Source organism: Elgaria multicarinata, chromosome 6 (assembly GCF_023053635.1).
Source record: "Elgaria multicarinata webbii isolate HBS135686 ecotype San Diego chromosome 6, rElgMul1.1.pri, whole genome shotgun sequence".
NCBI lineage: Eukaryota > Metazoa > Chordata > Lepidosauria > Squamata > Anguidae > Elgaria > Elgaria multicarinata.
Window position 1 is genome coordinate 22,264,802 of NC_086176.1, and position 26,144 is coordinate 22,290,945.

Genomic DNA, 26,144 nt, shown 5'->3' on the forward strand with positions numbered 1-26,144 from the left:
CGATGGCTACATGCTACTTCCAGTATCTGAGGCAGTAAACCTGTGTGCACTAGTTGCTGGGGAACATGGGGTGGGAGGGTGCTGTTGCACCATGTCCTGCTTGCGGGTCCCTGGTCGACAGCTGGTTGACCAATGTGTGAACAGAATGCTGTACTAAACGGACCCTTGGTCTGATTCAGCATAGCTCTTTTTACGCTCTTGCAACGTGGGCTCCATCCTTTCCCGCAGCTCTTTCCTATTCTGTCTTATTGCCCCCAGTGGGGGTTGGGGGCTCCGATTTCGGTTGGTTTCAGATTCCATTCTGGATTTCAGTCAGAACCAGCCCAAAGTGGGTTCAGCCTCTTGGATAGCTCCTTTAGAGTTCTGGATGGTTCTGACCGAAACCCAAAGTGTATTCACAGCCCTACCGAAATGGAAACTACCAGCTTCCATGGCTGCTCTTACTAAACAACGCTTCAAGTTGTGGCATAGCCCGCCAAGCCGCTCATGCGGGGCCCTCAGCGGGCCTCCACCTCCAGCCGTCGCCCTTCTTTTAACGTCTGCGAAAACACACCCTCCGCGCGCGCTCCCGCCCACTCCGGGTCTTCCCCCAGCCGCCCGCGGCGGTCCCGCACACGTTCCCCGCTCGACCCCGCCCCCTCAGCACGCCGGCCAGGTGTACCGCCTTGCCTCCGGAACACGCCACCTGCGTCAGCCACGCCCCGCACCCGCACAGCCCGTGACAGGTCCCAAGCAAGGCAGGCAAGCTACGAAGGTTGCGGGTTCCCCCCCCACACACACACTGGGCAAACCATGCGCGCTGGTGGCTGGCACAGGATCACAGCTTGGCCCAACCCCTTCTCAGCCCTCTGAAGTTTGTACGTATTTTCTTCTCTTCAGGCGGACGCCCACCCGCAGCCCCTCGGAGCCCACTGTACACCGTCTTCTGCATCTCACTCCTATGGAGGCTGCACTCTGACGTGGGAATAAGTCCCCTAAAGTCAGTTGGGCCACGGAAACTCGGCTTCGCGTGCTCCTCTCGCCCACTGAACGCTCTGGTGCCTGCCCCGCCGCATCCCAGCCAGTCCGTGCCTCGCCCTCCGCCTCTCCCGCGAATCCCGCCCTCTCCCCCGCAGCCTCCTGGGAAGCTTCCCCTCCCGCGACGCCTCGCGTCGACCTGCGGCTCGCCCCGCCGCCGCCGCCTCCTCGCTTCTCCGCAGCGAGTTCCAGGCAGGCAGCGGTTTGCGGGCTAGTGGGGTTTGTTTGGGGTTTCCCTCCTCAGCGAGACTCGCTTTCCACCGCCGGCGCGTGGCCGGGCTGCTCTGCGGGACGCGCGGAGCCGGACTTACGTGGGTCCGCGGTGCTGGCAGCGGCGGGTTCTCCGCACTGGGCAACCAGACCAATGCTCCAGACGCACAGGGCTGCTAGCAGCGCTTCTTTGCCCATTGCTCGAGACGTGGCGAATGTCCGGGAAACGAAGCGAAGTGAGCGCAAGGTGGCGGGGGAGCGTCAGTGCAAAAGAGAAAAGGCGAAGTTCCTCCAAAACTTGCGGTGCAAAGGGGGGTTGGGGGAAAAACGTGCAAGAGCTTCTCGTGGACCTGCGGTAGGAAGGCTGGAACCTCGCGCCGGCCGCCGCCTAAACTTATTGAATGGAAATATGCAAATGAAGCTCAGCACCTATTGGCTCTCAGCGCCCCAAGTGGGCGGAGGAGGGGCCCTGTCCCGGCTCCTTCCCAATCACTCGAGCCTTCCTCGCTGGCCAAGCACGGACGGACGGACGGACAGGCGGGGAAAGGGAGGGAAGGAGGGCCCAGCGGGGGAGAGGGGCTCGGTTCTGCAATCTGCGTTTGAGCTAACGTTTCCGTCGTGTTCTCCTTTGCAGTTTTAGTTGAGCAAGGACAAGCGTGGTAACAAAGAAGGCCGTGAGTTCCGGAATGCCTTGCACAACTCCGTGCCTTCCGAGGACAGAGGACTGCAACTGTACAGTTAGCGACGTGTGTGGGAACGACCCGGCCTGCGATGGTATTAGATCAAGGATGGGAAACGTGGCTTTTCAGATGTTGTTGGACTACAGCTTCCATCGTCCTTCACCATTGGCTCTGCTGCCTAGGGTTGATGGGAATTGCAGTCCACCAAGATCTAGAGGGTTACACAATTGCTCATGCCTGTATTAGACGCTCAAATGTAAAACCTTGACTTCTGACCCAGGGTGGGGAGACTGAACTCTTACCTTGGGGCTGCTAAACCAGACTCCCTGTAGGAGATCTGTGTTCAGATCTCCCTTCCCTTTAAACATAGTGGCTGGGGGCTTCAATACTGATTGGTTTCCTGTCTAAATTGCAGCTCACCGGCCCAAAGCTATCTTGCCTGGGTCTGTATTTCAGAGTCTAATTGTTTAGTGGAACTTTAACCAAATTAAGATTTTGTTATTGATATGGATTTTACTGTTAGCCACCTTGAGCACCAGTTCTAGATGGAAAGGCGGGATATAAATTTGATGATGATGATAACAATAATAATAATTTCTAGGTTAAGTATGTACAGGATTTCAGCCTTAGTCCCTCAGCTCAGCAGAGGGAAAATGCAGGTGCCTGTGTCAGTTTCAAACAGCACATGATTTAAATGGTGTTTGTGTGTGTGTTGGGAAGTTTATTATCTAAAGTTCCCACCCATACTCCACTCGGAAACTAGCAGACAAGAGAAGGGCATACTAATTCTTCCCTGTTAGATTTCCTTCTTCAAATCATTCCCACCTCCCAAGTTGCTTTACTCTCATGTCGAAAAAGATACACATACATTGTATACAAGGTTCATTGCACAGTGAACTCGAGTTTCTCCTTCACTTGAAATGTTCAGTTCAACACCCCAAGTGTTAATTGCTGCAACCTTTTTAACATGTTTGTGGTCTCAACTGCTCAGTGGCAATGACTGTTGGGAAACGTAGCAATGGAAATAAACTAGGGTAACCATATGAAAAGGAGGACCGGGCTCCTGTATTTTTAACAGTTGTATTGAAAAGGGAATTTCAGCAGGTGTCATTTGTATATATGGAGAAGGAAAGGAATCTCTCGTGCAAGCACTGAGTCATTACTGACCCTTGGAGGGACGCCAGCTTTTGCTGACATTTTCTTGGCAGGCCTTATAGCAGGGTGGTTTGCTGTTGCCTTCCCCGGCCGGTATTACCTTTCCCCCAGCTAACTGGGTACTCATTTTACCGACCTCAGGAGGATGGAAGTCTGAGTCGACCCAAGCCGGCTGCCTGAAACCAGCTTCCGCTGGGATCGAACTCAGGCCGTGGGGAGAGTTTCAGCTGCAGAAACTGCTGCTTTACCGCTCTGAGAACCTGGTGAAATTTCCTCTTCATCACAACAGTTAAAGCTGCAGGTGCCCTGCCCTCTTTTAAAACTGGTCACTCTACTATAGCTCTTGCACCTTTAACTGTTGTGATGAAGAGGGAATTTCACCAGGTTCTCCATATATACAAATGACACCTGCTGAAATTTCCTTTTCTATGCAACTGTTAAAGATACAGGAGACCTGTCCTCCTTTTCATAAGGTCACCCTAAATAAACTTACCATGGCCTAATCTACACCAAGCAGGATATTGCACTATGAAAGCGGTATATAAAAGGCAGGAGCCACTCTACTGCTTTATAGCTGTATTAAAGTGCACAGACAACTGTTAGGGGCCACTGACACATACCATATACCACTTTCATACCTCATATACTGCTTTTAGGCCTATGTTACATCAGCAATAGCAGATCAGCACTTGTGAGTTTGCAGATATATCACACGATGCCTCCACCCAAACATTTGGGAAGAAGAATTGCAACTAATTGCATCCCATCACATGTGTTAAGCTCACTTCAACAGCAGATGAAATTCAAGCATCCTCCAGATGTGGAGATACCGCTAAAGCATGGGAATGATTATGAAAGTGTGAAACCACAGTTAATTCTCCCAAATATTGTAGCTGCAGAATTTGTCTTTTAATTATGATTTAAATTAGTTGCACACTTACTCCAACCTTCGCGCTGAGCTGAAATAAAAATGTAGAATCAATACAAGTATTAACACCATAATAATAAACCAAAATTTATACTTAAGGCACTTTCATGCCTGGCTCTATTAGAAAATTTCTTTGAGCCTTTCACATGTTCTTTATCTGGTTAATATACGACATTAACCCAATGTAGTTGGTTGAAGTCCATGGGAGGTTACTTCACTCAAACATCTTCCCACATGTTTCCATTTTCAAACTGCTGCTGTGTCTGTGTTTTAACATAGAAATCAGGTATGCCTGGCCTATCAATTCAGTGAGGATATCAGAGGGGGTCAAGCAATCAGAGTCCTTAAAAAATAAAGGACTTCCCATAATAGCTGTGTTTTCTTTACTTAATAACCAGAGCAGATGTTTCCAGTGAAGAGGATTAGTGCCCACCATGTGTACTGGGGCACTTATCATCTAATAGAGGATCAATTATTTTCATGGAGGTTATGATGTCTCCATAAAAATAAGGGCTATGAAGTCTCCATGAAAACAAGGAGCTGCAACTCAGTGGCAGAGCACCTGATTTGCATGCAGAAGGTCTTAGGTTCAATCCCGGATATCTCCTGGTAGGGTTGCTGCCTACCTGAAACCCCAGAGAGCCTCTGCCAGTCTCTGTCAACAATACCGGGCTAGATGTACCAGTGAGCTGCCTTATACTAAAGCAGCATCCTATCCCAATACACTTCTAAAGAACTGCATGTATTGAGGTCACCCAGGATAATAAGGAACTGATTGAGGCACCTGAACTAGGAAATCTGTTGTGAAACAAGGTAGCTGGTAAAACAACGTTCTGTTTTCCAGAGTCCCAACCCTAGGAACACATATTGCATGTTGAACGTCAAGTACTGGATTCCTTCCAGCGGCCAAGCTATCATTAGAGTTCACCACTATTCCATCTGCCCAGTCTACTCTGTAGGACTTGATTGGCGCTCTACCAGCTGCAATCATCTGTCTATCAGCTGCAATCATCTGTCCAAATATCAACTCTTGCACTTCATTCAGCCTAGTCTCAGTTGCACAGCCTGAACCTTAAAGGCACAAGAATACAAGGGAAATAAAAGAATGGTGCAAATTTGGAAAGGCAGAAGAAAACCTGGAGAAACAGCATCATAACTGTAAGAGATTGTCCACTGACCTGCCAATGGCAATACCTTCTGCATGGGTGATGATGTCTTGGATTAAGGTTCTTCTCCATCCCACTTGGATATCTGAGCTCCCAACTTTGTTCCAGTTAATTTTATCTTTCCTTTCCACAAGAACAGAGCAGACAATGGGGGTGAAAGAGAAGAGAGCTCTGGTTAGGTGAGATAGAAAGAGGCAGCACTTGAGCCTACTTCTCCAACCTGATGCCCTCCAGATCTTTTGAACTACATCTCTCAACACCTCTGGCAACACTAGCTGGGGCTGATAGGAACTGTAGTCCAAAACATTGGGAGGGCATCAGGTTTGGGGAAGGCTGGCAGAAACTGTGGCCAAGCATGTAGGCTGTACAAGTCCTTAGTTTAAATCTCACCTCAGTCATGAACTCGCCTAGTGACTAGGTGGTCCCTTGCAAGTCAGTATCTTCTACCTGAAATATACAAGTAGTACTGACCTACCCCTATGAGGATTACTGAAGTAATGTTTATAATGACATTTGAAGACTCAAGCGCTGAATAAATCCAGGTGATGGAGGCCTGATGTCCAATGGTCCTTCATTTTGCCTCTGGAAAGGACAATTGACCATTGCAGCAGAGTTCTTTCTAGAAGGGAGTCTCTCCTCTGCTCTTGGTCCTCTGGCCTAGATCTGGAGCCAACCTGACTTTCCCACTGCTGTTGCAAAGCATTGATGCTAAATATTACTAGTTTCTCAGCTGGAACTCTTTCCCACAGAGACCAATGAGGCCTGGATACTTCATTGTGGCAGGATTATGGCCCATTTCAGCACGTATGATTTTTGTTTGTTTATTCAGAAGGGAAATTAGATAGATTGTTTGGGGGATACCAGCTTTGCACATAGATCCCACAGCTGTATATTAATTTTCTATGGGCATGATCCACCAAAGTTAAGCACTTTAAGACTTTGTTGATTTCAGTGGAAGAGTTAAGGTTGAGGAATTAATGCTGCTTAGCATGGAGGCTATTTGTTGTACCCGGAATCTAATGTTTAAAGCCAGTTAGCATTGGCTTGATAATATTTAGGTCATGGCATAGGACTCTTCTCAATCTGATTACAATTATCTGCAGCTGGAAGGAACGACTTCGAAATAGTGGGAGAGTTGCAGCACCAGGACTGAGCAACCATCCTGGTGTAATATGATATGCATTGTGTAGCTGGATTTGTGTATAAACTAGTTGGGAAAGGATTGGTTTAAGCAGCTTGCTTGCTTTAGGAATTTGCATGTTTCCCCTCACTGTATCCAAGGAATGTGTATACTTCCCCCATTCTGGAATCTCATATGCAAATCCAGACACAAGAAGAGAGGGTTGGACATTCCATGAAGCTTGACTGGGTGGCCGGGGACAAGTCATCCGCCTTCAGCCTAATCTACCACACAAGGTTGTTGTGAGGAGCAATTGAAAATCCACCACGTTGTCAAATCCTTGAAGACTGATAGCTTCATTCCATGTTTCCCTCGAATTATCCCCTACAGCACTAAGCTGGCATTGTTGTTGTTGCTAAATCACACCCTGGGCAGCAACGCTCCTAAGATCCTTTGCAAAGGGTTTAAAGGGGGAAATGTAAAAAAAAAAATCAACGGATGACCCAATCCAATTCAAATTTGGTATGCTTAAAGCTCTCCTTAACATCTATTACTGTGCCAATTTTGATGTCTTTATCTTTAAAGCTTTCGCAGATGTAAGCATTTGTTTAATTTTTCTTTAAACATATCAAATCCTGCTCCTGCGCCCCAGTGGCCACTCGGAAAACAACAAATGATTCGCTTGAAAACTAGTAGCAAAACACCTCAATTCTTTTCCCTTTATAGCACAATTAAAGCAGGATGCATGGGAGTACTTCACAGTCAAAGCAGATTATAAACTGGAAAACTTCAGAGTACTTCACCATAAAAGCAGATTATAAGATGGAAAACTTCAGAGTCCTTTGCACGCAATTCGCAGTGATTGCACAGTATAAGGCTGTAAGGCTGGTGTGATAAAGCTCAAAGAAGGACATGAATATGATAGGATAGAAAGACACACAGCCCAGAATTAATTCAAGGGATGGTTCCAATTTTGTAGGTGGATCTTAATCTGCATTGAGATTGCAGTGGGGGACAAAGGAGTAAAGTCTCCTATCCCCCATCTGGGTACCCACCTGGATCAGCAGCCCTGCACCTATTTACTCTTTAAAAAAAATAAAAAATAAACCAATGCTCATGGAAATGCTAATTGTGTGAAAGGTGTCATGCGTAATTTATTTTATTTATTTATAAATAAGTAAATAAATTTGGCCCTTCAGGCCTCAATCCAAAACACACTTTAATGTTTTATTATAGCACAATCCTTTGTATGTTACTCAGAGGGAAGTCCCATTGAGCTCAATGGGATTTACTCCCAGATAAATGGGAATAGGACTGCAGCCATAGGAAGTGGTAGGGAGTAAACACACCATTGATCTGAGTGGGATTTACTTCTGAGCAAATATGCATAGGAATCCATTGCACATGTACTTAACTCTGTACTGGCTAAGCCAATATATCTTACTATGTACCAACTTCGTAGTTTCCTTACTTAGAAACTTAGTAAAATATTCAATTAAAAGGAAAGGTCGTGGACTTCAGAGAAAGTGTAAAGTCAACTCAAATTATCATTTTAGCTGTAGGAAACAGCATCCTGCTCTATATAGCAAGCCTTAGTGTGAGATTACAAGCACATAACAATGCCCTATTTTGGTGTGTGCAATGTTGAAAAGCATATATTGTTCCACCCAATCCAGAGGCAGACAGGAAATGAAGTAATGGGACTTAAATTGCAGGAAGGTTTTGCTAGATAAAGTATGAGGGAAACATTCCTACTGTAGCATCTGCTTACCAATGGAAAAATCGACCTAGGCAAGTTCTGGTGTCTCCTTCCTTTGAGATTGCCTTGGATACCCCAGCCATGAGTCTACTAGGAAGGCTTGAAGGGCTTGATATCTCAGGTCTTCCTGAAGAGTGAAGAATGAGGTCTTGCTCTCTTGGGGTGTGACAGGGTGTTGGACTTATTGAGAGAACAGGCAGTCACGACATCTTCCTGTTGTCTTCCCTTGCTGGAGTCCAGTCCATTACAGAAGATAGAAGGATGGTGAATGACAAGAATCGGGGATGAACAAGTGGTTGAAGCCCAATTGCGTCATCATCTGCAGGGCCCTTGGGTAAGACAGCCTCAGTAGCTCCCCCTCCCTCCATGAGTCCACCTACTCACCATCATTGTCACTAACTGCTATTGCTCCTCTCTTTCTCATCATTGTTACTGTTTGCTTGCTGGGCAGGCAGAGAGCCAGTGAGCACGTCAGCAGTGGCACCTACTGCTCCTCCTTCTCACCGTCACCATTGTCCGAGAGGCAAGTGAACAAGCAAGTTGACATGGTGAAGAGAAGGCGGTCCTCTATGGGGCTCTTGTCCGAGGGCCCCTTCTTGGGTGTGGGCCCTCAGCAGGTGCTCAATCATGCCTACCTTTGGCACTAACCTGGATGACTTGATGCAGTGACAGGGGAGAAGGTATTAAAAGTATTCTAGGTTGCAAGGCCTCCGTTATCCCGATTTTGCCCATGGTCCCGGGACCATCCCGAGGAGTGCGGGCACTGTGGGCAATCTTCCCAGCTTCCTCCCCACAAGTAGTGGGGCTGGGCATGGAGCTGTTCAGGTGGGGGCTCCGTGCACTTCGGGGTCCAGCAATTTCGCCATCCCGAGGATAGAGGGGGCTTGGGCATGTGTGTTTTTAAATTTACCTTTAAATTTACCCTCTTCTCAAAAAAAAAAGGCATCTGCAACATCCCTCTTCCCTTCCAGGACATCGTGTGGCCATCTAGATGCTGGGGGAGGACCGTGGAAGCAGGTAAATCTGCAATCCTCCCCTTCTACACCCTTAGGTGTAGACATGCCCCTAGTCTCTTGAGTAGTAGAAGGAGAGAACATATCCCCACCCCAATCCTCACTGGCTTAGAACTACACTGCAGTGCACTGCTTCCGACCTGTCACACAAAAGTATTTAGCATGGCCAGTTACACATGGGGGGCAGGAGTGGCCAAAAGAGGGCACAGGGCTTCACAAAAATTGTATATGCTAATATATATGTATGTATTGATGCAACTTTAGAGATAATTACTATAATTTTAATAGAAATGCAATAATTGTTACCATAGTAAGGTATCCTGTGTCCCTGCTCAGTGTGCTGTCCAGGTAACTGTGGATGGGCAACTTCAAGGCCCCTGATGCTTTCCTTCTTGGGGTTCTTTATCTTTAAACCTGACTTAAACTGGACAGCCCAGCCCATAACCACCACCACCCAGGCTGTTGTTGAACCGTGGGTTATTATGTTGTCTGAACGCAGCACGTTTTCCACAGGGTGGGCTGTTTTGTTGTCTGAACGAGTGCATTTTCCTCAGGATTGCTCTTTAACCATCCTGAACAACCCAACAACAAGCCATAGGTTCTCAAGGTGGCTTGTTCAAGAGAATAAACCACTCTGCATACCCAAACCACCCTGTAGAAAACGTGTTGCATTCAGACAACATGATAACCCACCCTGCAGAAAACGCACTGCATTCAGACAGCAACCCAACCTGCAGAAAGCATGCTGCATTCAAACAACACAATAAACCATGGTGGGTTAGCATGTTGTGTGAACCCAGTGTATGTGTTCCCCTCCCTTTTCTTCTTCTAGTAGCTGAGCCTGGACAGTTTCCAATCAGGACCTTCTCAGCTCACATCTGCTCATACTCTTTACACACTGAAAAGCAGACATGTCCATAATATTAAAAATATTAAATACTAATGTTGAAGACAATAATCGGTAGAGGATTTTTGGTCTGGTGGTAATTTAATTTTGACAAGAGGGTATGGGGAGATGGTGGGGGGTGTTCCTGTTGTGATGTGGCCATTGGTGTCCTTGCTGTGTATTTGCATTTTAGGTTTCCAGATTCAGGTGTCTCAGGTCTGTTCACATATTCATTCACACATGTATAATCTAAACATACACGTGTTCAAGCCACAAGGGTAGTCTCCAGTTTATTTATGTATTTATTTTATTGCATTTTTATACCACCCAATAGCCGAACCTCTCTGGGCAGTTTACAAAAATTAAAACCATAGAAACCATTCAAAATATAAAACAAACCGTATAAAAGCACAATATAAAATAGATTATAAAAACCACAGCCAGGATAAAATCAAGCAGCAATGCAGAAATTAATACCAATTTATTCCTCCAAATGTCCTTAATGGTCTAGTTTCCAAAACTGACATGTTTTCAATCCCTGGTCAATTTGGGGGTCACGTTTAAACTCTCTTCCCTTTCCTTGACTAGTCGAAGAGGGTCCTTTGTTTTATCTAGGCAAGCCAGCATTCAAAAGCCTGCCTCCAGTAAAATCCAGGCCCTGGATTTAAAACACTCCGTGCTGCATTTTTTGGGAGTACAGTTCAGTTCATCACACTACAGAGCCAGATACCACCCGCCAAGTTCATCTGGCTGTCCTGCTAGCCATTTTTTTAAAAGCGTGCAATGTAAAGAGACAGACGGGTGCCGGCCCTCTCTCATTCCAGGGGTGGGTGGTGGGTGTGGAAGCCAAGTCCTTTCTGCCATTGGTCGCTTCCTGGCTCTGTCGATCAGGCTCACATGGTTCCTTGGCGATTTCTTCAGCATGAGAAAGATGTTGACGCCCCGGGCCTTTGCCAGCTACATAAATGTGCAAGAGTGAGGAAGAGACTAGTCGAGTGGGCGGGGGGCGGGGGTAGCAAAGGTTTTGTTTTATTCCTTGGCCTACGAGAAAAACTTTCATTCCTAATCCTACTGAGCTTTGGCTTCCACATGGACAAAGTCACTCCGCTTGCCAAGATGCTGCAAACCCGCCAACTCCCTCTCCCTTTTGTCTTTGCATATTTATTAAACAAATCATTCGAGCCATGGGAACGGATTCGCCGTACTCTGTCGACCACAGCCCTTCTTTTCAAAGGAAACAAAGTCAGGGATGAGCAGGAAAGCACCTGCCTGCAACAAAGAATACCCAAGAATGATCAACGCTGCGTCTTACAGCCCAAGATGTAATATCCCAAGGCACTTTTGTTTATCTCTGATCTGCACAGGAAGGAGAGAAAACACAGGAACACACACACCCTTTGTTTTTCCAATAAAGGCACAGCCTAGCCAATATGGGTTGTGTACCCCCATCCTACGCAGAGTTAGGCCTATTAAAGTGAATACTGAGCTGTAAAGTTGCCTTGGGACTGGAGAGCAGAAGGGAAGCACACTGTGGCTTCTGCCATCAGCTAGGAAAGAGCTTTCCAAACTGTGTCGCGACACGTTAGTGCGTCAGCTGCAGTGTGTAGGTGTGTCACGTGAACGTAACGAGAAACCTCTGAGTCTATGTGAAATAAGCAATACCAACTTGCATGCATTTTTACGCAGCAAAGGTGCCGATTAGTATGGTGCACTAGTATATTCCCCTTCCGTCGTATCCGTCGTCTGCACACCACGGTCAAGGGATCATACAGGTCCTGCGCATGCGCAGTATGCATAATCGGGTCGAAACAGCTGATTCCGCGTCACTTCCGGTGACGCGGCTGCACCTGAAGTGACGCATTTGAGAAATTCCATGGGCCCAGTTCTTTGATAGAACACCGTCTCAACCGCCGCTCGATCGCAGCCCGACAAAATTAGTTCCATGTGAAAAGTCTTGGAAATGTATGCTATTACTTTGCAAATCATATATTTTTGAAAATATAAATGAAAGGTTTTCATGAGATACGTTGTGTCCCCATACATTTCGTTACAATTTTTGTATGTGTCCGTATCTCTTACAAGGGGTTAGTTTAACCTCCGGTTTGCTAATAAAACTGAATTACTGGGTCGCGAAATGATGCATGTCTAAAAAGTGTGTCAACAACATGAAAAGTTTGGAAAGCTCTGAGCTAGGGTACGTAGTGCCACGGGGAGGCTGTACCCCCAGGAATGACACCTAGCCGAGGGGTAGATCAACCTGACCCATCCATTGGCTGCGGAAGGAGCAGCTGCGGGGAGCTCCCTTCCAAAAGAACATGCAGCTCCATCTGAGAGTTGCCCTGCTGGGACTGCAGGAGGAAGGGGAAAGAACACCCCAGTGGCCCCATCCACTGGCTTAAGGAACAAGAGCCTCATCCAAGCAAGAACACCAGCAAGTCAAAATCGGCCTGGCCCGGAGTGCATTCAAAATAAATGCCCGCTTATAGCTCACCACCTTGTTCTGACCTTGGGAAAATGATCTTCCTTCTTTTCCTTTCCCCTCCACTCCCCTTTAATTGTTCATTTTCCCTACCCATCACCTTTGTATTATCTTTTTAATTTGTAAGCCTGATGGCAGGGCCTGTCTCTCTTTTTGATTGATGGGGGGGAGGGAGTGGGAAAGTGGAATAAAAATACAGTAAATTAAATCTCATTTCAACGAGAGCTATTAAGGGCATGCTTAAGGCAATAACCCTATGCACGCTTAAACAGGGAGTAAACCCCATTGAAATCGAGGCAGACTTCTGAATAAACATGCACAGGTTTGCACAATAAACATGCCCACTAAGACAATGAAAAATTCTTAACTTTGGGCGTGTCTGCACCATCCATTTATCCTGGGGTCAGCTTGAGGTCGTCCCTGTAGGTCCAAATGATGCACAGCTGATCCTGGGGCCAACCAGGGATGACCGCTCACTTTCCCCGGGATAAAACGGATGGCACTTATCCCGTTTTGTCCTGCGGTCCCGGGAGAACCCCGAGAACCATGGGCGGTGTGGCGCAGGCTCCCGGGTCTCCCTCCTCCCTGTGAGTAGCGGGTCTTTGCAAATGGGCACGGAACTGTGGGGGGGGGAGCAGTTTCACCATTCCCAGGATGGCTGCTGGTGCTTTTTGATGCCGTTTTTTGGGGGGGGATTGTTTTTTACTTACATTTTGCCAGGATCGCACCAGCGTAGTTGCTGCTTTTTTTTAAAAAAGGCATCACCAAAGCATCCCCCCTGATGTTGCGCTGGCATGTGCACAATGGGGATGATCCCAGAAGCGGAAAAGTCCAGGATCCTCCCCCCCCCCCCGCATCCCGGATAGCTGGTAGGTATAGATGAGCCCTTCATCTGGATTATTATTTATTTATTTATTTATTTATATAGCACCATCAGTGTACATGGTTCCCTCCTATAATTGCAATTCTATCTCCAGATGAGTGCTGTGCTACATTTTTAAAAATGTATTCATTTATAGTATTTTTTTAAAATCCCACTTGATCCTAGAGCGGCTTACAAACAATCAGTTAAACAAGATGGACCCAGCCCTCTGGCTTACAATCTAAAAAGGCACAACACAAAAGGAAAAATGGATGGGAAGGGGAGAGGAAAAATGAAGTCTTTTTTTAGCAAAGCTGGTAGAATGGCCCTGCTTCCCTTCTCATCTCCCTCTGCTGCAGCCTGCTGGAATGGCTGCTGGCAGTGACAGTTGAGGGAGAGGCCTGATGGAGGTGGTCTTTCAGCAGGGAATATAGTTAATTCTAAATGTAGTTTCACACACATACACACACTTTTTTTTCAGTTCCTTGCAGCTTGCTCAAATTTTGATTGGTGTTGAGTCCTTAAAGTGCAATCCTATGCTTAGACAGAAAAAAGTCCTACAACTCCCAGGATGCATGCCCCAGCCAGCCATGTTGGCTGAGGAAGGCTAGAAGTTATAGGACTTCTTTCTTTCTAAACATGCATAGGATTACACCCTGAGTGAACTTCAATCAACTGGGCCAAAGTCAGTCAATATTTTTGAAGTGTTTTGATTCAGTTTGAGTTGTTTTTAAACTCCTCTGTGTCCTACGGTTTTACTGCAATGCATATAGAAATATAAGGAAATAGTGTCACTAGCACCTTTTGGGGTGTTAGTGTGTGACATTAACGATCCAGCACTGATGGGTGTAACTAGGGCTTCCATGGACGTTCACACATTTTAAAGTTTGGGTAAATAAAGAAGGCTGCCTCCATTAAAGTTACATTTTAAAAAATCCACATGCTGTCATAATTCTGCATTCCCCCCACCTCAACAAAAGCCAGACTCAGTCATTCTATTGCGAAAACAGACAGCAGAAATCCTGAAAGTGTCTTGCCAGAAAAAGCAACTAGCTTAAGTGCAGAAGTCAACAGCCCCTTAGGGAGCATCCAAGAGCCCACCAGCTTATGTCTGGATGCCGTTTTTGCCCAGTGACCACCACTCCCCCATCCTCAGGGCTGTTCCATAGGCAGTGATCCAGGGACACCAGAAGCTGTGGGACTGGCCAGCTGTCAAGACAGAGCCTGTTAGGACCAGAGGATATAAATCAGGAGGTGTGATCAAGAAGCAAGCCAGAAGCCAGGACAAAAGAGTAACCAAGAATGACACCAGAGCTTAGGAAGACTTTGTTGCCCATGCAAGGCCAGACTGGGAGAGGAATCATAGAATAGTAGAGTTGGAAGGGGCCTATAAGGCCATCGAGTCCAACCCCCTGCTCAATGCAGAAATCCACCTTAAAGCATTACTGAATGATGGCTTTCCAGCTGCCTCTTGAAGGCCTCTAGTGTGGGAGAGTCCACAACCTCCCTAGATAATTGGTTCCATTGTCGTCGTTCTGCTCTAACAGTCAGGAAGTTTTTCCTGATGACCAGACGAGCCCATTATTCTGTGTCCTGCACTCTGGGATGATCAATGCTGGCCCTCTTCTGTGTGACAACCTTTCAAGTATTTGAAGAGTGCTATCATGTCTCCCCTCAGTCTTCACTTCTCCAGGCTAAACTTGCCCAGTTCTTTCAATCTCTGCTCATAGGGCTTTGTTTCCAGACCCCTGATCATCTTTGTTGCCCTCCTCTGAACCCCCTCCAGCTTGTCTGCATCCTTCTTGAAGTATGGTGCCCAGAACTGGATGCAATAGTCAAGATGAGGCCTAACCAGGACCGAATAGAGGGGAACAGTACTTCGCACGATTTAGAAGCCATCTTATACTTCTTTCTGTACAGAAACCCAATGGCCAATCTGGGTGGGTGGAGTCAGTCCCAGGCCTGAAGGTACTTCATCGAGATGATGCCACCTGCAGTACAGTAGCTCACTATACAGGTTCAGCAGCTCCTGAGAAAGGCCCACGAACAAGGATTGCCAACCTTTCCACTGTGGCTGTTCCTTGAACAGCAACAGGATGTGGAGATATTAACAGATGGTCATATTGATCTTAGGGTAGCCATGTGTCCTCTTTTACATAAGACAGTCCTCTATTGGAAGGGCTGCTGGAGGACTGTCCTCTACTTTGAAGACATCCTTTGTTTGAATAGCTGTCCAGTGCGAGTCTGGTTTAAAGAAAAAGACCCATGAGAAAGAAGAGCCGGACATTGAAGCCCATTAACAGCAGCTGGACAGCGGACTGAGCAAGGCACAAAGGTCACCTGATCACAGTCTTTCACACTATGGCGACATGCAATGCATTTCCATTTAAATTATATTAGTGTCTAAATTCATACATACAAATTAACGTGCAAAAGTTATGCAAATTGGGGTCATCTTTTTTGTTATGCATTTCCTTTGTTATTGTTGAATCATAAGTTGCCATCCTATCCATACCATAACTTCAAGCTATTCTTCAAGGCATAGGTATGGTCTGGGCTGTTCTGTCATCACCCACCCACCCGCCCTTCCTGGTCAGTTAGCATTTCTCTAAGATGGGTGGGCAACTTGTGGTCCTCCAGATGTTTTGGTCTGAAGTCCCATCAGCCCCAGCCAGCATGGCTGATGGTAAGTCATCAATTACACTGCGCTCAACATCCAAGGTCTTCCTCTGTGTGCCTACTCTGAAGGAAGCTCAGAGGACGGCAACAAGAGAGAGGGCCTTTTCTGTGGTGGCCCCCCAATTGTGGAACAATCTCCCTGGCAAGGCCCTCCTGGTGCTGACATCTTTTCAGCACCAAGACAAGACTTTTCTCTTCTCCCAGACATTTAGCAATATGTAATTAGCCTGGATTTGTTTTTGTATGTTTTTGTGGTTTTAAATTGTATGTTTTTGTGGTTTAAAATATTTGTATATTGTTTTTATCCTATGTAAACTGCCCAGAGAGCTTTGGCTATGGGTGGTATACAAATGTAATAAATAATAAATAACAAATAATAATGATGATGATGAATGGGGTTATCAGCCAAACATCTGGAGGACTATAATTTGCCCATCCTTGCTAAGACATTGCAGAAACTTAAATGAAGCCAAAACATCTGGAAGGCTAAAACTTGCCCATTCTTGCTAAGATACTGCACAAATTTAAATTAAGCTCCACATATTTCATAATGTTAAACCTCACATAAAGCTACTATTAAAATCTGGGACTGATAAAAGTCTGGAGTGTGGTGCAGTAGCTAATCTGCATTTGTAAAGGCCTTGTCTAGCATTTATATAATCTTTTTGCTGTCATAGAGGAATGCAGATAAGTGAAAACAGTTACTTTCACAAACATGCAGTGACACCGAGGAAGTAGTGTAGTTGTGATTTTTGAAGGTAGGCACTCTTCCTGACAATTTCCAAATACACATCTCTAAGGAGAGTACAAAAATGCAGACAGCTGTATTGGCCTATCATCCATCTATCTATCTATCTATCTATCTATCTATCTATCTATCTATCAATCTATCTATCTATCATAATACCAAAGTTATTAGAATCAGCTGACAGACATAGAATAATAAGCTGACAAAAGGCAATGTAGTAATTCAATCTGGTTATGGGACAGAATCAGCCTTGGTTGCCCTGATGGATGACCTTTATTGAGACAGGGACAGGGAGGGAAACCCTGTTAATTCTGCTTGATCTCTCATCGGCTTTTGATACCATCGACCATGGTATCCTCTCGGATCAACTCTGTGGGATGGGCATTGGAGACACTGTGCTACAGTGGTTCCAGTCCTACCTGCAGTGCTGATTTCATAGAATAACACTGGGTGACTATTCCTCAGCGCCCCCGGCAACTGAGCTATGGAGTGCCGCAGGGCACCATCTTGTCCCCAAAGTTGTTTAACATCTATATGAAGCCACTGAAAGCATTCATTAGGGGATTTCGAGCTAAATGCCATCAATATGCTGATGACACACCGCTCCATCTCCCTGTGACAACTGAATCAGGTCAGGCTATGCAGGTCCTGGGCCAGTCCCTGGACTCAGTAATGGGCTGGATAAGGGCCAATAAACTGAAACTGAATCCTAGCAAGATGGAAGCCCTGTGGGTGAGTGGTTCCCGAGTCCAGGAGATAGGCTCATTGCCTGTTCTGGATGGGGTTGCACTCCTTCTAAAAGATCTAGTTTCTAGTTTGTAGTCTTAGATAGGGTGACCATAAGAAAAGGAGGACAGGGCTCCTGTATCTTTAACAGTTGTATTGAAAAGAGAATTTCAGCAGGTGTCATTTGTATATATGGAGAACCTGTTGAAATTCCCTCTTCAACACCACCGTTAAAGCTGCAGGTGCCCTGGCCTCTTTTAAATCTGGTCACAGTATAGCTGCAGTATAGCTCCTGCAGCTTTAACTGTTGTGATGAAGAGGAAATTTCACCAGGTGCAACATGCATACAAATGACACCTGCTGAAATTCCCTTTTCTATGCAACTGTTAAAGATACAGAAGCCCTGTCCTCGTTTTCATATGGTCACCCTAGTCTTAGATCCATCTCTGTTGCTGGAGGCTCAAGTGGCCATGGCAGCTCACAGTGCCTTTTACCAACTTTGGCTGGTTCGCCAGCTACAGTCTCTCCTGGACAGGGATAGCTTGACCACAGTGGTACAGGCATTAGTAACCTCAAGATTGGATTACTGCAATGTGCTCTATGTGGGGCTGCCCTTAAAGCTGCTCCGGAAGCTGGAGCTAGTGCAGAATGCAGCAGCCTGGCTATTATCAGGAGCTGCCCTTTTTCAGCATGTCACTCCTTTGCTGAGGGAACTGCACTGGCTGCCTATTCCTACGGGGCCAGGTTCTTGTTCTAGTGCACAAAGCCCTAAACAACTTGGGACCATGATACTTGAGAGAGCACATTCTCCCCTATCAATCTGCCCAGTCATTGAGGCCATTGTAGGACACGCTCCTGGTGGTCCCACATAGACCTACGGTCCAACTGGAGTTCACCAAAGAAAGAGCCTTCAGGATAGTGGCACCCATCCTATGGAATTCCCTGCCTCTGGAGGTCAGGCAAGTGCCAACTTTGTATTCCTTCCAGTGCCTCCTGAAAATGTTGTTGTTCCAGGAAGCTGCGGTTTTCTTGCACTTCTGTTTCTTTTAAAAATGTATTTTTAATTGTGTTTTTACTCTGTTTTTATTCTTTTATTCAATTTGCCAACTTTTCTGAAATTCTTGAATGGAGAGTGGTATATAAACATTGTAAATCAATCAATAAATATTGTAAATAAATAAAATAGCATATAGAGATCTAAGATTGCAGGAGAAATTGAAAGAGCAAATGCGCTAGTACATATTTGTCAATTAGCACCAACACACACTTGCACTAATGCGAATTCTGGTTTTAAAAATCCAATTCCATTAATGAGCAGATGACCAAATGAAAGATTCCTGACAATCCACAAGACACAGATGGAACAAATGGAACAAAATCCATATATTCCAAGTGCAAACAGCGCAAGACCACCAGCTCAAGATTTTCCAGGAGTTTCTTTTCCCAACATAAGAGAGAAATATTTTATTTCAAAGTCAAAAAACCAGACAGTTGCTGGTGAACATGGGTGGGAGGGTGCTGTTGCACCATGTCCTGCCTTGTTGGTCCCTGGCCGATGGCTGGTTGGCCACCTGTGAACAGAGTGCTGGACTAGATGGACCCTTGGTCTGATCCAGCAAGGCTCTTCTTACGTTCTTAGTTCTAGCAGTTTTTGTCTCCATTGTAGCAGGTCATTAGCAAAGTTAATGGGTTGCAATTGCCCATTGCACTGGTCCGTGACTGTGCAATAAACTTCAATTTGATTCAAAACTATGCCATGCCAAAATAATTTACATGATGATAGAGATAGCTCACAACAACATATTGTATCTGGGGAAATCCATCCCCTCATCCTACCTCATTCCATTCACCACACAGCTACTGTGAGGATTTCAACTAAGCTCAGAGGAAACAGGAAAGCCTGGGGGTGGGGGGTTGGCAGGTGATGTCATCATCTCTGCTAATCAAAAGGTCCTGGCGCTTTGACCCTGGGCTGTGCTCTTCCACTGCCCGTAAATAAATGACTTCTTGTTTGACATACATAAAGTGTAAAGACCACATTCAGTGTCTTCCTAAGAGGCTTAATCCTCTGCAAAGATGAAACTCCAAGCATGAACTCAGTACAAACCATAGTTGTTCTGGAATCTGCCTTGGATGAGCCATTGATAGCACCGTTTGGAGGAAATGTCAATGTACCTGGAAAGCAGGTGAGGATTTTTATTTGGCTTGTTTCAGATAACCCGTCACAAAAACAATTCAGCTATTTTAGTTTGATAACACACAGCCCAATTGTGGGCAGGTTTATCTGAAGAAGCGCCCACTGAGTTCAGATGAAATTACTGCCAAGTTAAGTGTACATAGAATTGCAGCTTAAGGGTGTGTATTTTTTTTTTCTTACGAGTTCTTATGCAGCCTTTTCTATTCACTTTCCATGGAATCTGGGATAGGTAGATAGGAAGGTAGACAAAACCATTTTGTTGAAACTGGGGTGGGAGGATTTGGTAACCTTAGAAGAAAGTTTGACAAGGCCAATAAAAGGTGTGGCTACCATAGAAATCATGCTCTCTATCATATAGTCATGGGCCTTTTCGGTTGTGGCACCCCGGCTGTGGAATGAGCTCTCTAGAGAGGTTTGCTTGGCACCTACATTGTTCTCTTTCTGGCACCAGGTGAAGATCTTTTTATCTTCCCAGTATTTTAGCGATTTACCATCCCAGTCGTCTAACTCTGCTATTTTAAATCTCCATTTTAAATCTGTATTTTAAATCTTTGCATTGCTGCTCAGTTTTATTCTGTTTGTACTTTTGTACTGTGGTTTTACAGTATATTGTGGTTTTAAGCTTTCATATTATATTTTATGCTGTACTTGCGGTTTTAACTTTTGTGACCCAGCCAAAGAGCTTTGGCTATTGGGAGGCATAGAAATTAAATAAATAAATATTTTCAATAGAACAACAATCGAATCTGGCAATTGGTATTTATAGATGAGATACATTGGGCTTTATCACACCAGCATTTTATCGCACTCTCGTCACGCCTGGTTTGTGGTTTTCCAGCATGGCACTCAGATGATGCTGTGCCTGTCCTGCAGACACCCGCCTCTTCCCCTCCCTTTTTCATGTTTTCCTAGAGTGGGGAGGTCTGGATTATTTTCCCCAAACAGAATTAAAGCACCCTTCAGCCCCCGTGTAGTACTATCCTCTTACTATTTCCTTTGTTGGGGGGGGGGGGGGAAACAACCTGACAAAGTTCATGATCTGGCCCTCCACATCTTGCGCACATGATCCTTCATGTGGGGTGCTGGGAAGAGGGACTGATTAGTTGATGTCTTTCCTCTTCCAGATCCACATTCTGCCATCAGTGTTGCTCCTTAAAGCTTGTGGCAGGAGCCATGAAAGCTGGTGGCTCTGATTTATTGGAGCTGTGAACCCATTCTGGATTTCAGTCAGGACAGCCATAAGATGCTGAACCTATTGGGGTGGTGGTGGTAGGGTTCAGCACCTTGGATAGCTCCTTTAGAATTCTGGCTGGTTCTGACTGAAACCCAGAATGCATTCACTGCCCTACCAAAATCAGAGCCATCAACCTCCATTAGGCCGAAGCTGGTGGGGCAAGTTTGGTCTTTTATTGCTGATTGTGCTGCAAGGGAGAACTTCCCCCCATGATACCAATGGGGCTGACCCATACATATTGCTGACTAGCAGTAGGGAGGCAGAGATGGGTTGTCAGCATCTTTACCAGCAGAATCCACCTGCAATTCTTTCTCCCCGCATGCTCTGCAAGAAAGAGCCTAGAACCTGGATTATGTTATCAACAGCTGGTGGCAAAAGAGACTGGCATAAGCACATCCATGGATCCCTACTTTATTGTGTCTTTGTATTAGGCTTTTAATAATTGTGAGCTGCTTAGGCAGCCAACCTTGACTGAGAAGGGAGATAATAAATAAAAAAATAAATAAATAAGGTCCTAAGAACATAGAAAGAGCCCTGCTGGATCAGACCAAGGGTCCATCTAGTCCTACACTCTGTTCACACAGTGGCCAACCAGGGACCCACAAGCAGGACATGGTGCAACAGCACCCTCCCACCCATGTTCCCCAGCAACTGGTGTACATAGGCTTACTACCTCGGATACTGGAGGTAGCACATAGCCATCAGGACTAGTAGCCATTGATAGCCTTCTTCAGAAATGTATCCAACCACCTTTTAAAGCTGTCCAATTCGGTGGCCATCACTATGTTTTGTGATAGTGAATTCCATAGTTTAACTATACACTGTGTGAAGACGGCGCATGGAATAACAAAACAACCAGTTGCGGAATCACAGCCTTTGCTACCAGCTCTCTCTATCCGGTATTAGCTTGCCTGTTCTGAAGTCAACTGGTTCATCCTGTGTACTTAAATCAGGTCAAGGTTTTGCCCTGATAAACAGCTTTATCAGCCTCTGGCCCTTTTGTCAGTCACAGTCATGGGTGAAGGCCTTTCCAGGGTGGTCCACAAAGAGGCTTGGATAATTTCGACTTCCTCCTTTGTGGGTGACAGGTAGTGCAAGGGCTGTTACATAGCCTCCCCCTCAACAGCACAAGTGACAATTGTAGAACGTGAGCACTGTGGATGGAATTCCCAGACTGCAAGAGAAGCCCAGGAGGTCGGGTTTTCCTTCATGTTCAGGCCATTGGGAGTCAATGGGCTCCACCACACCTACTTTCCCCCCTGGTTTGCCCCCCGTTTGTAGCTCCGTTTCATTAGCGCATCAAGCTAATGTCCGCTTTCACGTGGGTTTGTGGTATCGCGCTGTACCAATGAAACCTCCCTTTTGGTTGTTTGCTCTTCCACTCTACCCCACCCTGCCCCGCCCCGTCTCCTTTCACCTCCAGTTCATTGTTTGTTACATTGTGATGGGCGTGGGCTCCTCCCCCTCCCCACTCTGGCTTTGCTGTCTAGTGATTTACCGATTTAATGTTTCATCAGCTGGGGTCCGTTTCTGTGGGTAATGAGAGTGGGATTGGAAAAGTCAAAGTCCATTCAACCGTCTCAACACGAGTCCGTTGGTTCGACACGATGCTGGAGGAGGAGAACCACACCGCCCTCCCCTTTCGGCAGCAAGCTCTCCCTTCAAAGCACATGACCCCACTGCTCCTCAGGAGAGATAGGATGCTCCCTGGTAGAGGGGTTCCTAGCGCCACCGATCAAAAAATATTGTGCAGCCAACCCCAAGAAACTGTGGGGAAATAGGAGAAGGTTACAAAAGAACAGCGAAAGCCCCTAGACCCTCCATGAAATTATACGGATGTGGCCGAGTCATTGCACAGGAAAGTCTCTTCTGGAAGCACCCCTAGACAGATACAAGGACGTTAGAAGGGACTCAAGGATTCCCAAAGCCACATCTCAGCTATATCCCGTTAGTCCACTGTTGCACATGAAGTATGCAGTGGCTTTGAGCCAGGTGTGATTGCAGGGGAAGTGTGCCCTCTAATGTAAAGATCAAGCTATACAGTATCTCAATGTCCTGGAGAAGGTTCTTGCATTAAAATGATCTTAAATATTACTGTTTAGAGTCTTCAATGGGGAAAAAGGTAAGATGTTTATTTTAAAAAAGTTATCCAGGATGGATCAAAACAGCAATGGAACATTTCATTTTAATTTCATATTGTTTTTCTCCTTTTAATCTATTGCATTGTTGTTTCTCATATACCACATTGTCTAATGAACACCAGAGCTTAATTAGAGTCAACAGAGAAAATGCTACTGTATATTGAATTTTGAATACTTTCATTTTTCCCCCAAAATGAAATGTGTGTGGTCATGGATTGTTGTGAAATTGTCTTTTAAGGAATACATTTACACTACAATTAGATGTCATGCCACTAGTCCACGTGAATGCACCTGGCTTGTTTATCTTGCTTGGAATATTACCATGATCATCTTATGCATTCACTGGCCATAATCATCCGTGAAGTTCTCCTGCAAAACCCCACTGAAATGTCCCCTCTGAGGACATCAGAGAAAGAGGAGGCAACAGCCCTTCCATCGTGTTTAGATCCAGCTGTATGATCTGTTGAACTTTACAGCTAAGAATCTAGTACCTGCCTTTGCTTTTCTTCTTCTCCTTTCCAATCCCCTTTCCTTTTGGGTCACATCTTTTACACTATAAGCCTCTGGGAAGGGGCTGTTTTATTTCTGAACTGTCTAAGGGTTTTTGTAAGGGTTTTTATGTAGCTCCCATTCATTTTAATAGGTCTGGGAAAAGATAACTTCCTGGTGGATAGTGCTGATTGGTTTCCTCCGTCACCTTTTACGTAGGGAATTGAGGACCTGGCTGTCTGCTCACCAATGAAAGAGTAAATCAGGAGATATTTCCCCCAAAATCAATATGAAGTCTCTATTGGAAACCAAATCTGATAGTTGCAGGTGCATTTTCTTTTAGGCAAGAGCCACATTATAAACTTTCTTCAGAGAGCTGAATGTAGGCCTAATCTACACCAAGCAGGATATTGCACTATGAAAGCCGTATAGAAAAGGCAGGAGCCACACTACTGCTTTATAGCGGTATTGAAGTGCCCTGACAACAGCTGGGGCCCATTGACACATATCGTATATACAGCTTTCATAGTGCAATATCCTGCTTGGTGTAGATTAGAGTGTAGTATGATACAAACTGTCACCTCTTATCCAAACTTCTGTAGTGCTTCAACAACCTGGGAGGGGGGGGGGGGAGAAACAGTTGACTACAGAGAACAACAGGATGAAGGAAATGTTTGTACACCAGAAATGTCAAATTCAAATAAGCTGGAGGGCCCAATTTCCAATCTGTCACACACTCCATTGTCACACCTATATTTTTTATCAGCAAGGTATCAATTCCAGTTCAACTCTGTGAGCATCAGTTCTTCAAAGATCTTTGCAAGCATTTCACTGCTTCAGGTATATCCCAGGCAGGGGAAATATATGCAATAAGAATAGAGGAAAACATGCTTTAAAACAGGCTCTACTAGGAGTGTGCGGGGGGGGGGGGGGATATTGTTCATTTCATTGTTCTATTTCATTTCCTTATTTTATTTAATTAGTTATTACAACACTTTTATTCCGCCCTGTAACCAAAAAAGACTCTCAAGGGGGGATCTACACTACTGCTTTTAAAGCGCTTTAAAGTGCTTTAAAGCGCTTTGAAAACGTTTTGAAACCTGTATATGCAGTGTGTCCTGGGCCCCAACGGTTGTCAAAACTGTTATAAAGTGCTTTAAAGCAGTAGTGTAGATCCCCCCCAAGGTGGCTTTCAACAATAATTCTTAAGAGAGTTTCTGCCCACAGGCTTACAATCTAAAAATCATGACACAAAAGGAAAGGGGATTGGGAGGGAGGAGGAAATAAAGCACATTTACTCACTAGATTCTTAGTTGCAAAGTTCAGGAGGTCATGGACACAGTGGAAGGGCTGCCGCTTCTTCCCCCACTCCCTCTAATAGCCTCAAATAGATCCAGGCACAATGGAGGGATGCCTGGCTGTTGCTTCCTTTCCCTCTGATGGCCTCATCAGCAACAGTTTGTAGCAGGAGGGAAGGAGGTTCTCAGCTGGAGCTCAGTCCAGGCAGTCCAGAATGGATTTTAAAAAATCATTCATTTTGTTACTCATTTTTTTAAAAAGAAATCTCATTATTCATTCATAAAAATTGCATTCGTTTTTATTATATCACATTAGTTTTCTTTCCTTCTTTTCCTTTTCCTGTCCTGTTGTTGTTGTTTTGCCACTACCTATGGAGGCAATGGGAGCAGAGCCAATTCCAGGAGTTGTTTCCTGAAATTATTTTATTTTCCCAGGAAGCTCTGTTCTAGGGACATTCTGAGAACAAAATGGTGGACAGCTGTGTTGTTTTTTAAAAAGTACTCCAATGGTATCCACCATTTTTCCTGGAATGGCACAACATCTGGGGTATTCTGGGAAAATAAAATGGTGTGCATAAAGAAGCAACTGCCAATCAAAGCTGATGCCAGCAGAGAAAGATAAAGTTGGGCACCCTGAAATAAATGTCAAATGGATAGAAATGAGATCCTGAAAACAAACCCATTCCATCTGTTTCATAACGTCCAATTGTTAACTTTTACATACCCTTACAAAAGTCACTATCTTCCTGCTTACCTGCCTCCCCTCCTTAATGTGAGAAATGTTTACTTATTATTACACTTGTATCCTGCCTTTTTTCAACCAAAGAATCCAAGGTAGCTTACATGGTCCTTTGCCTCTTCATTTCATCCTCACAACAACCCTGTGAGGTAGGTTGGGCTGAGAGTCAGTGACTGGCCCAAAGTCACCCAGTGAGCTTCATGGCCAAACTGGGACTAGAACCCAGATATGCTGACTCCCAGGCCAACACTCTAACCACTACACTTCACTGGCTCTCAATATTGTTCTGCTACCCACTTGCCAATTTACATGGCAAATTGTGGTAGGGCCACTAGGAATCTGGAGCAGTGAAATCCATCTGATTTCATCATGCAAAGTACAGTGAGGGCCATATCGGGGACACCCAAGGAAAAAGCTCTAGGGCACCCTTCCCCAACCTGGTGCCCTCCAGATGTTTGGACTACATCTCCAAGATTCCTGACCATTGGCCATGTTAGCTGGGGCTGATAGGAGTTGAAGTCCAAAACATCTGGAGGGCACCATGTTAAGACTGCTCTGGGCCTTGTGTTCCATGCCCCTGGAAAATGATGAAACTATCATTCCACCTTCAAATTGCGT

The 26,144-nt window shown here is 45.5% G+C and overlaps 1 protein-coding gene across 1 annotated transcript in view; it reads right to left on the reverse strand.

Annotated features, from left to right (window-relative positions):
- The window catches only part of LPL (lipoprotein lipase), a 36,183-nt gene extending 34,594 nt beyond the window's left edge, over nucleotides 1-1,589 (reverse strand). The window contains exon 1 of the mRNA XM_063129143.1: nucleotides 1,329-1,589. Coding sequence (XP_062985213.1) covers nucleotides 1,329-1,425 — 97 coding nt within the window. The 5' untranslated portion in view covers nucleotides 1,426-1,589. The remainder of the gene's footprint in view (nucleotides 1-1,328) is intronic.
- Between the last annotated feature and the right edge of the window lie 24,555 nt (nucleotides 1,590-26,144).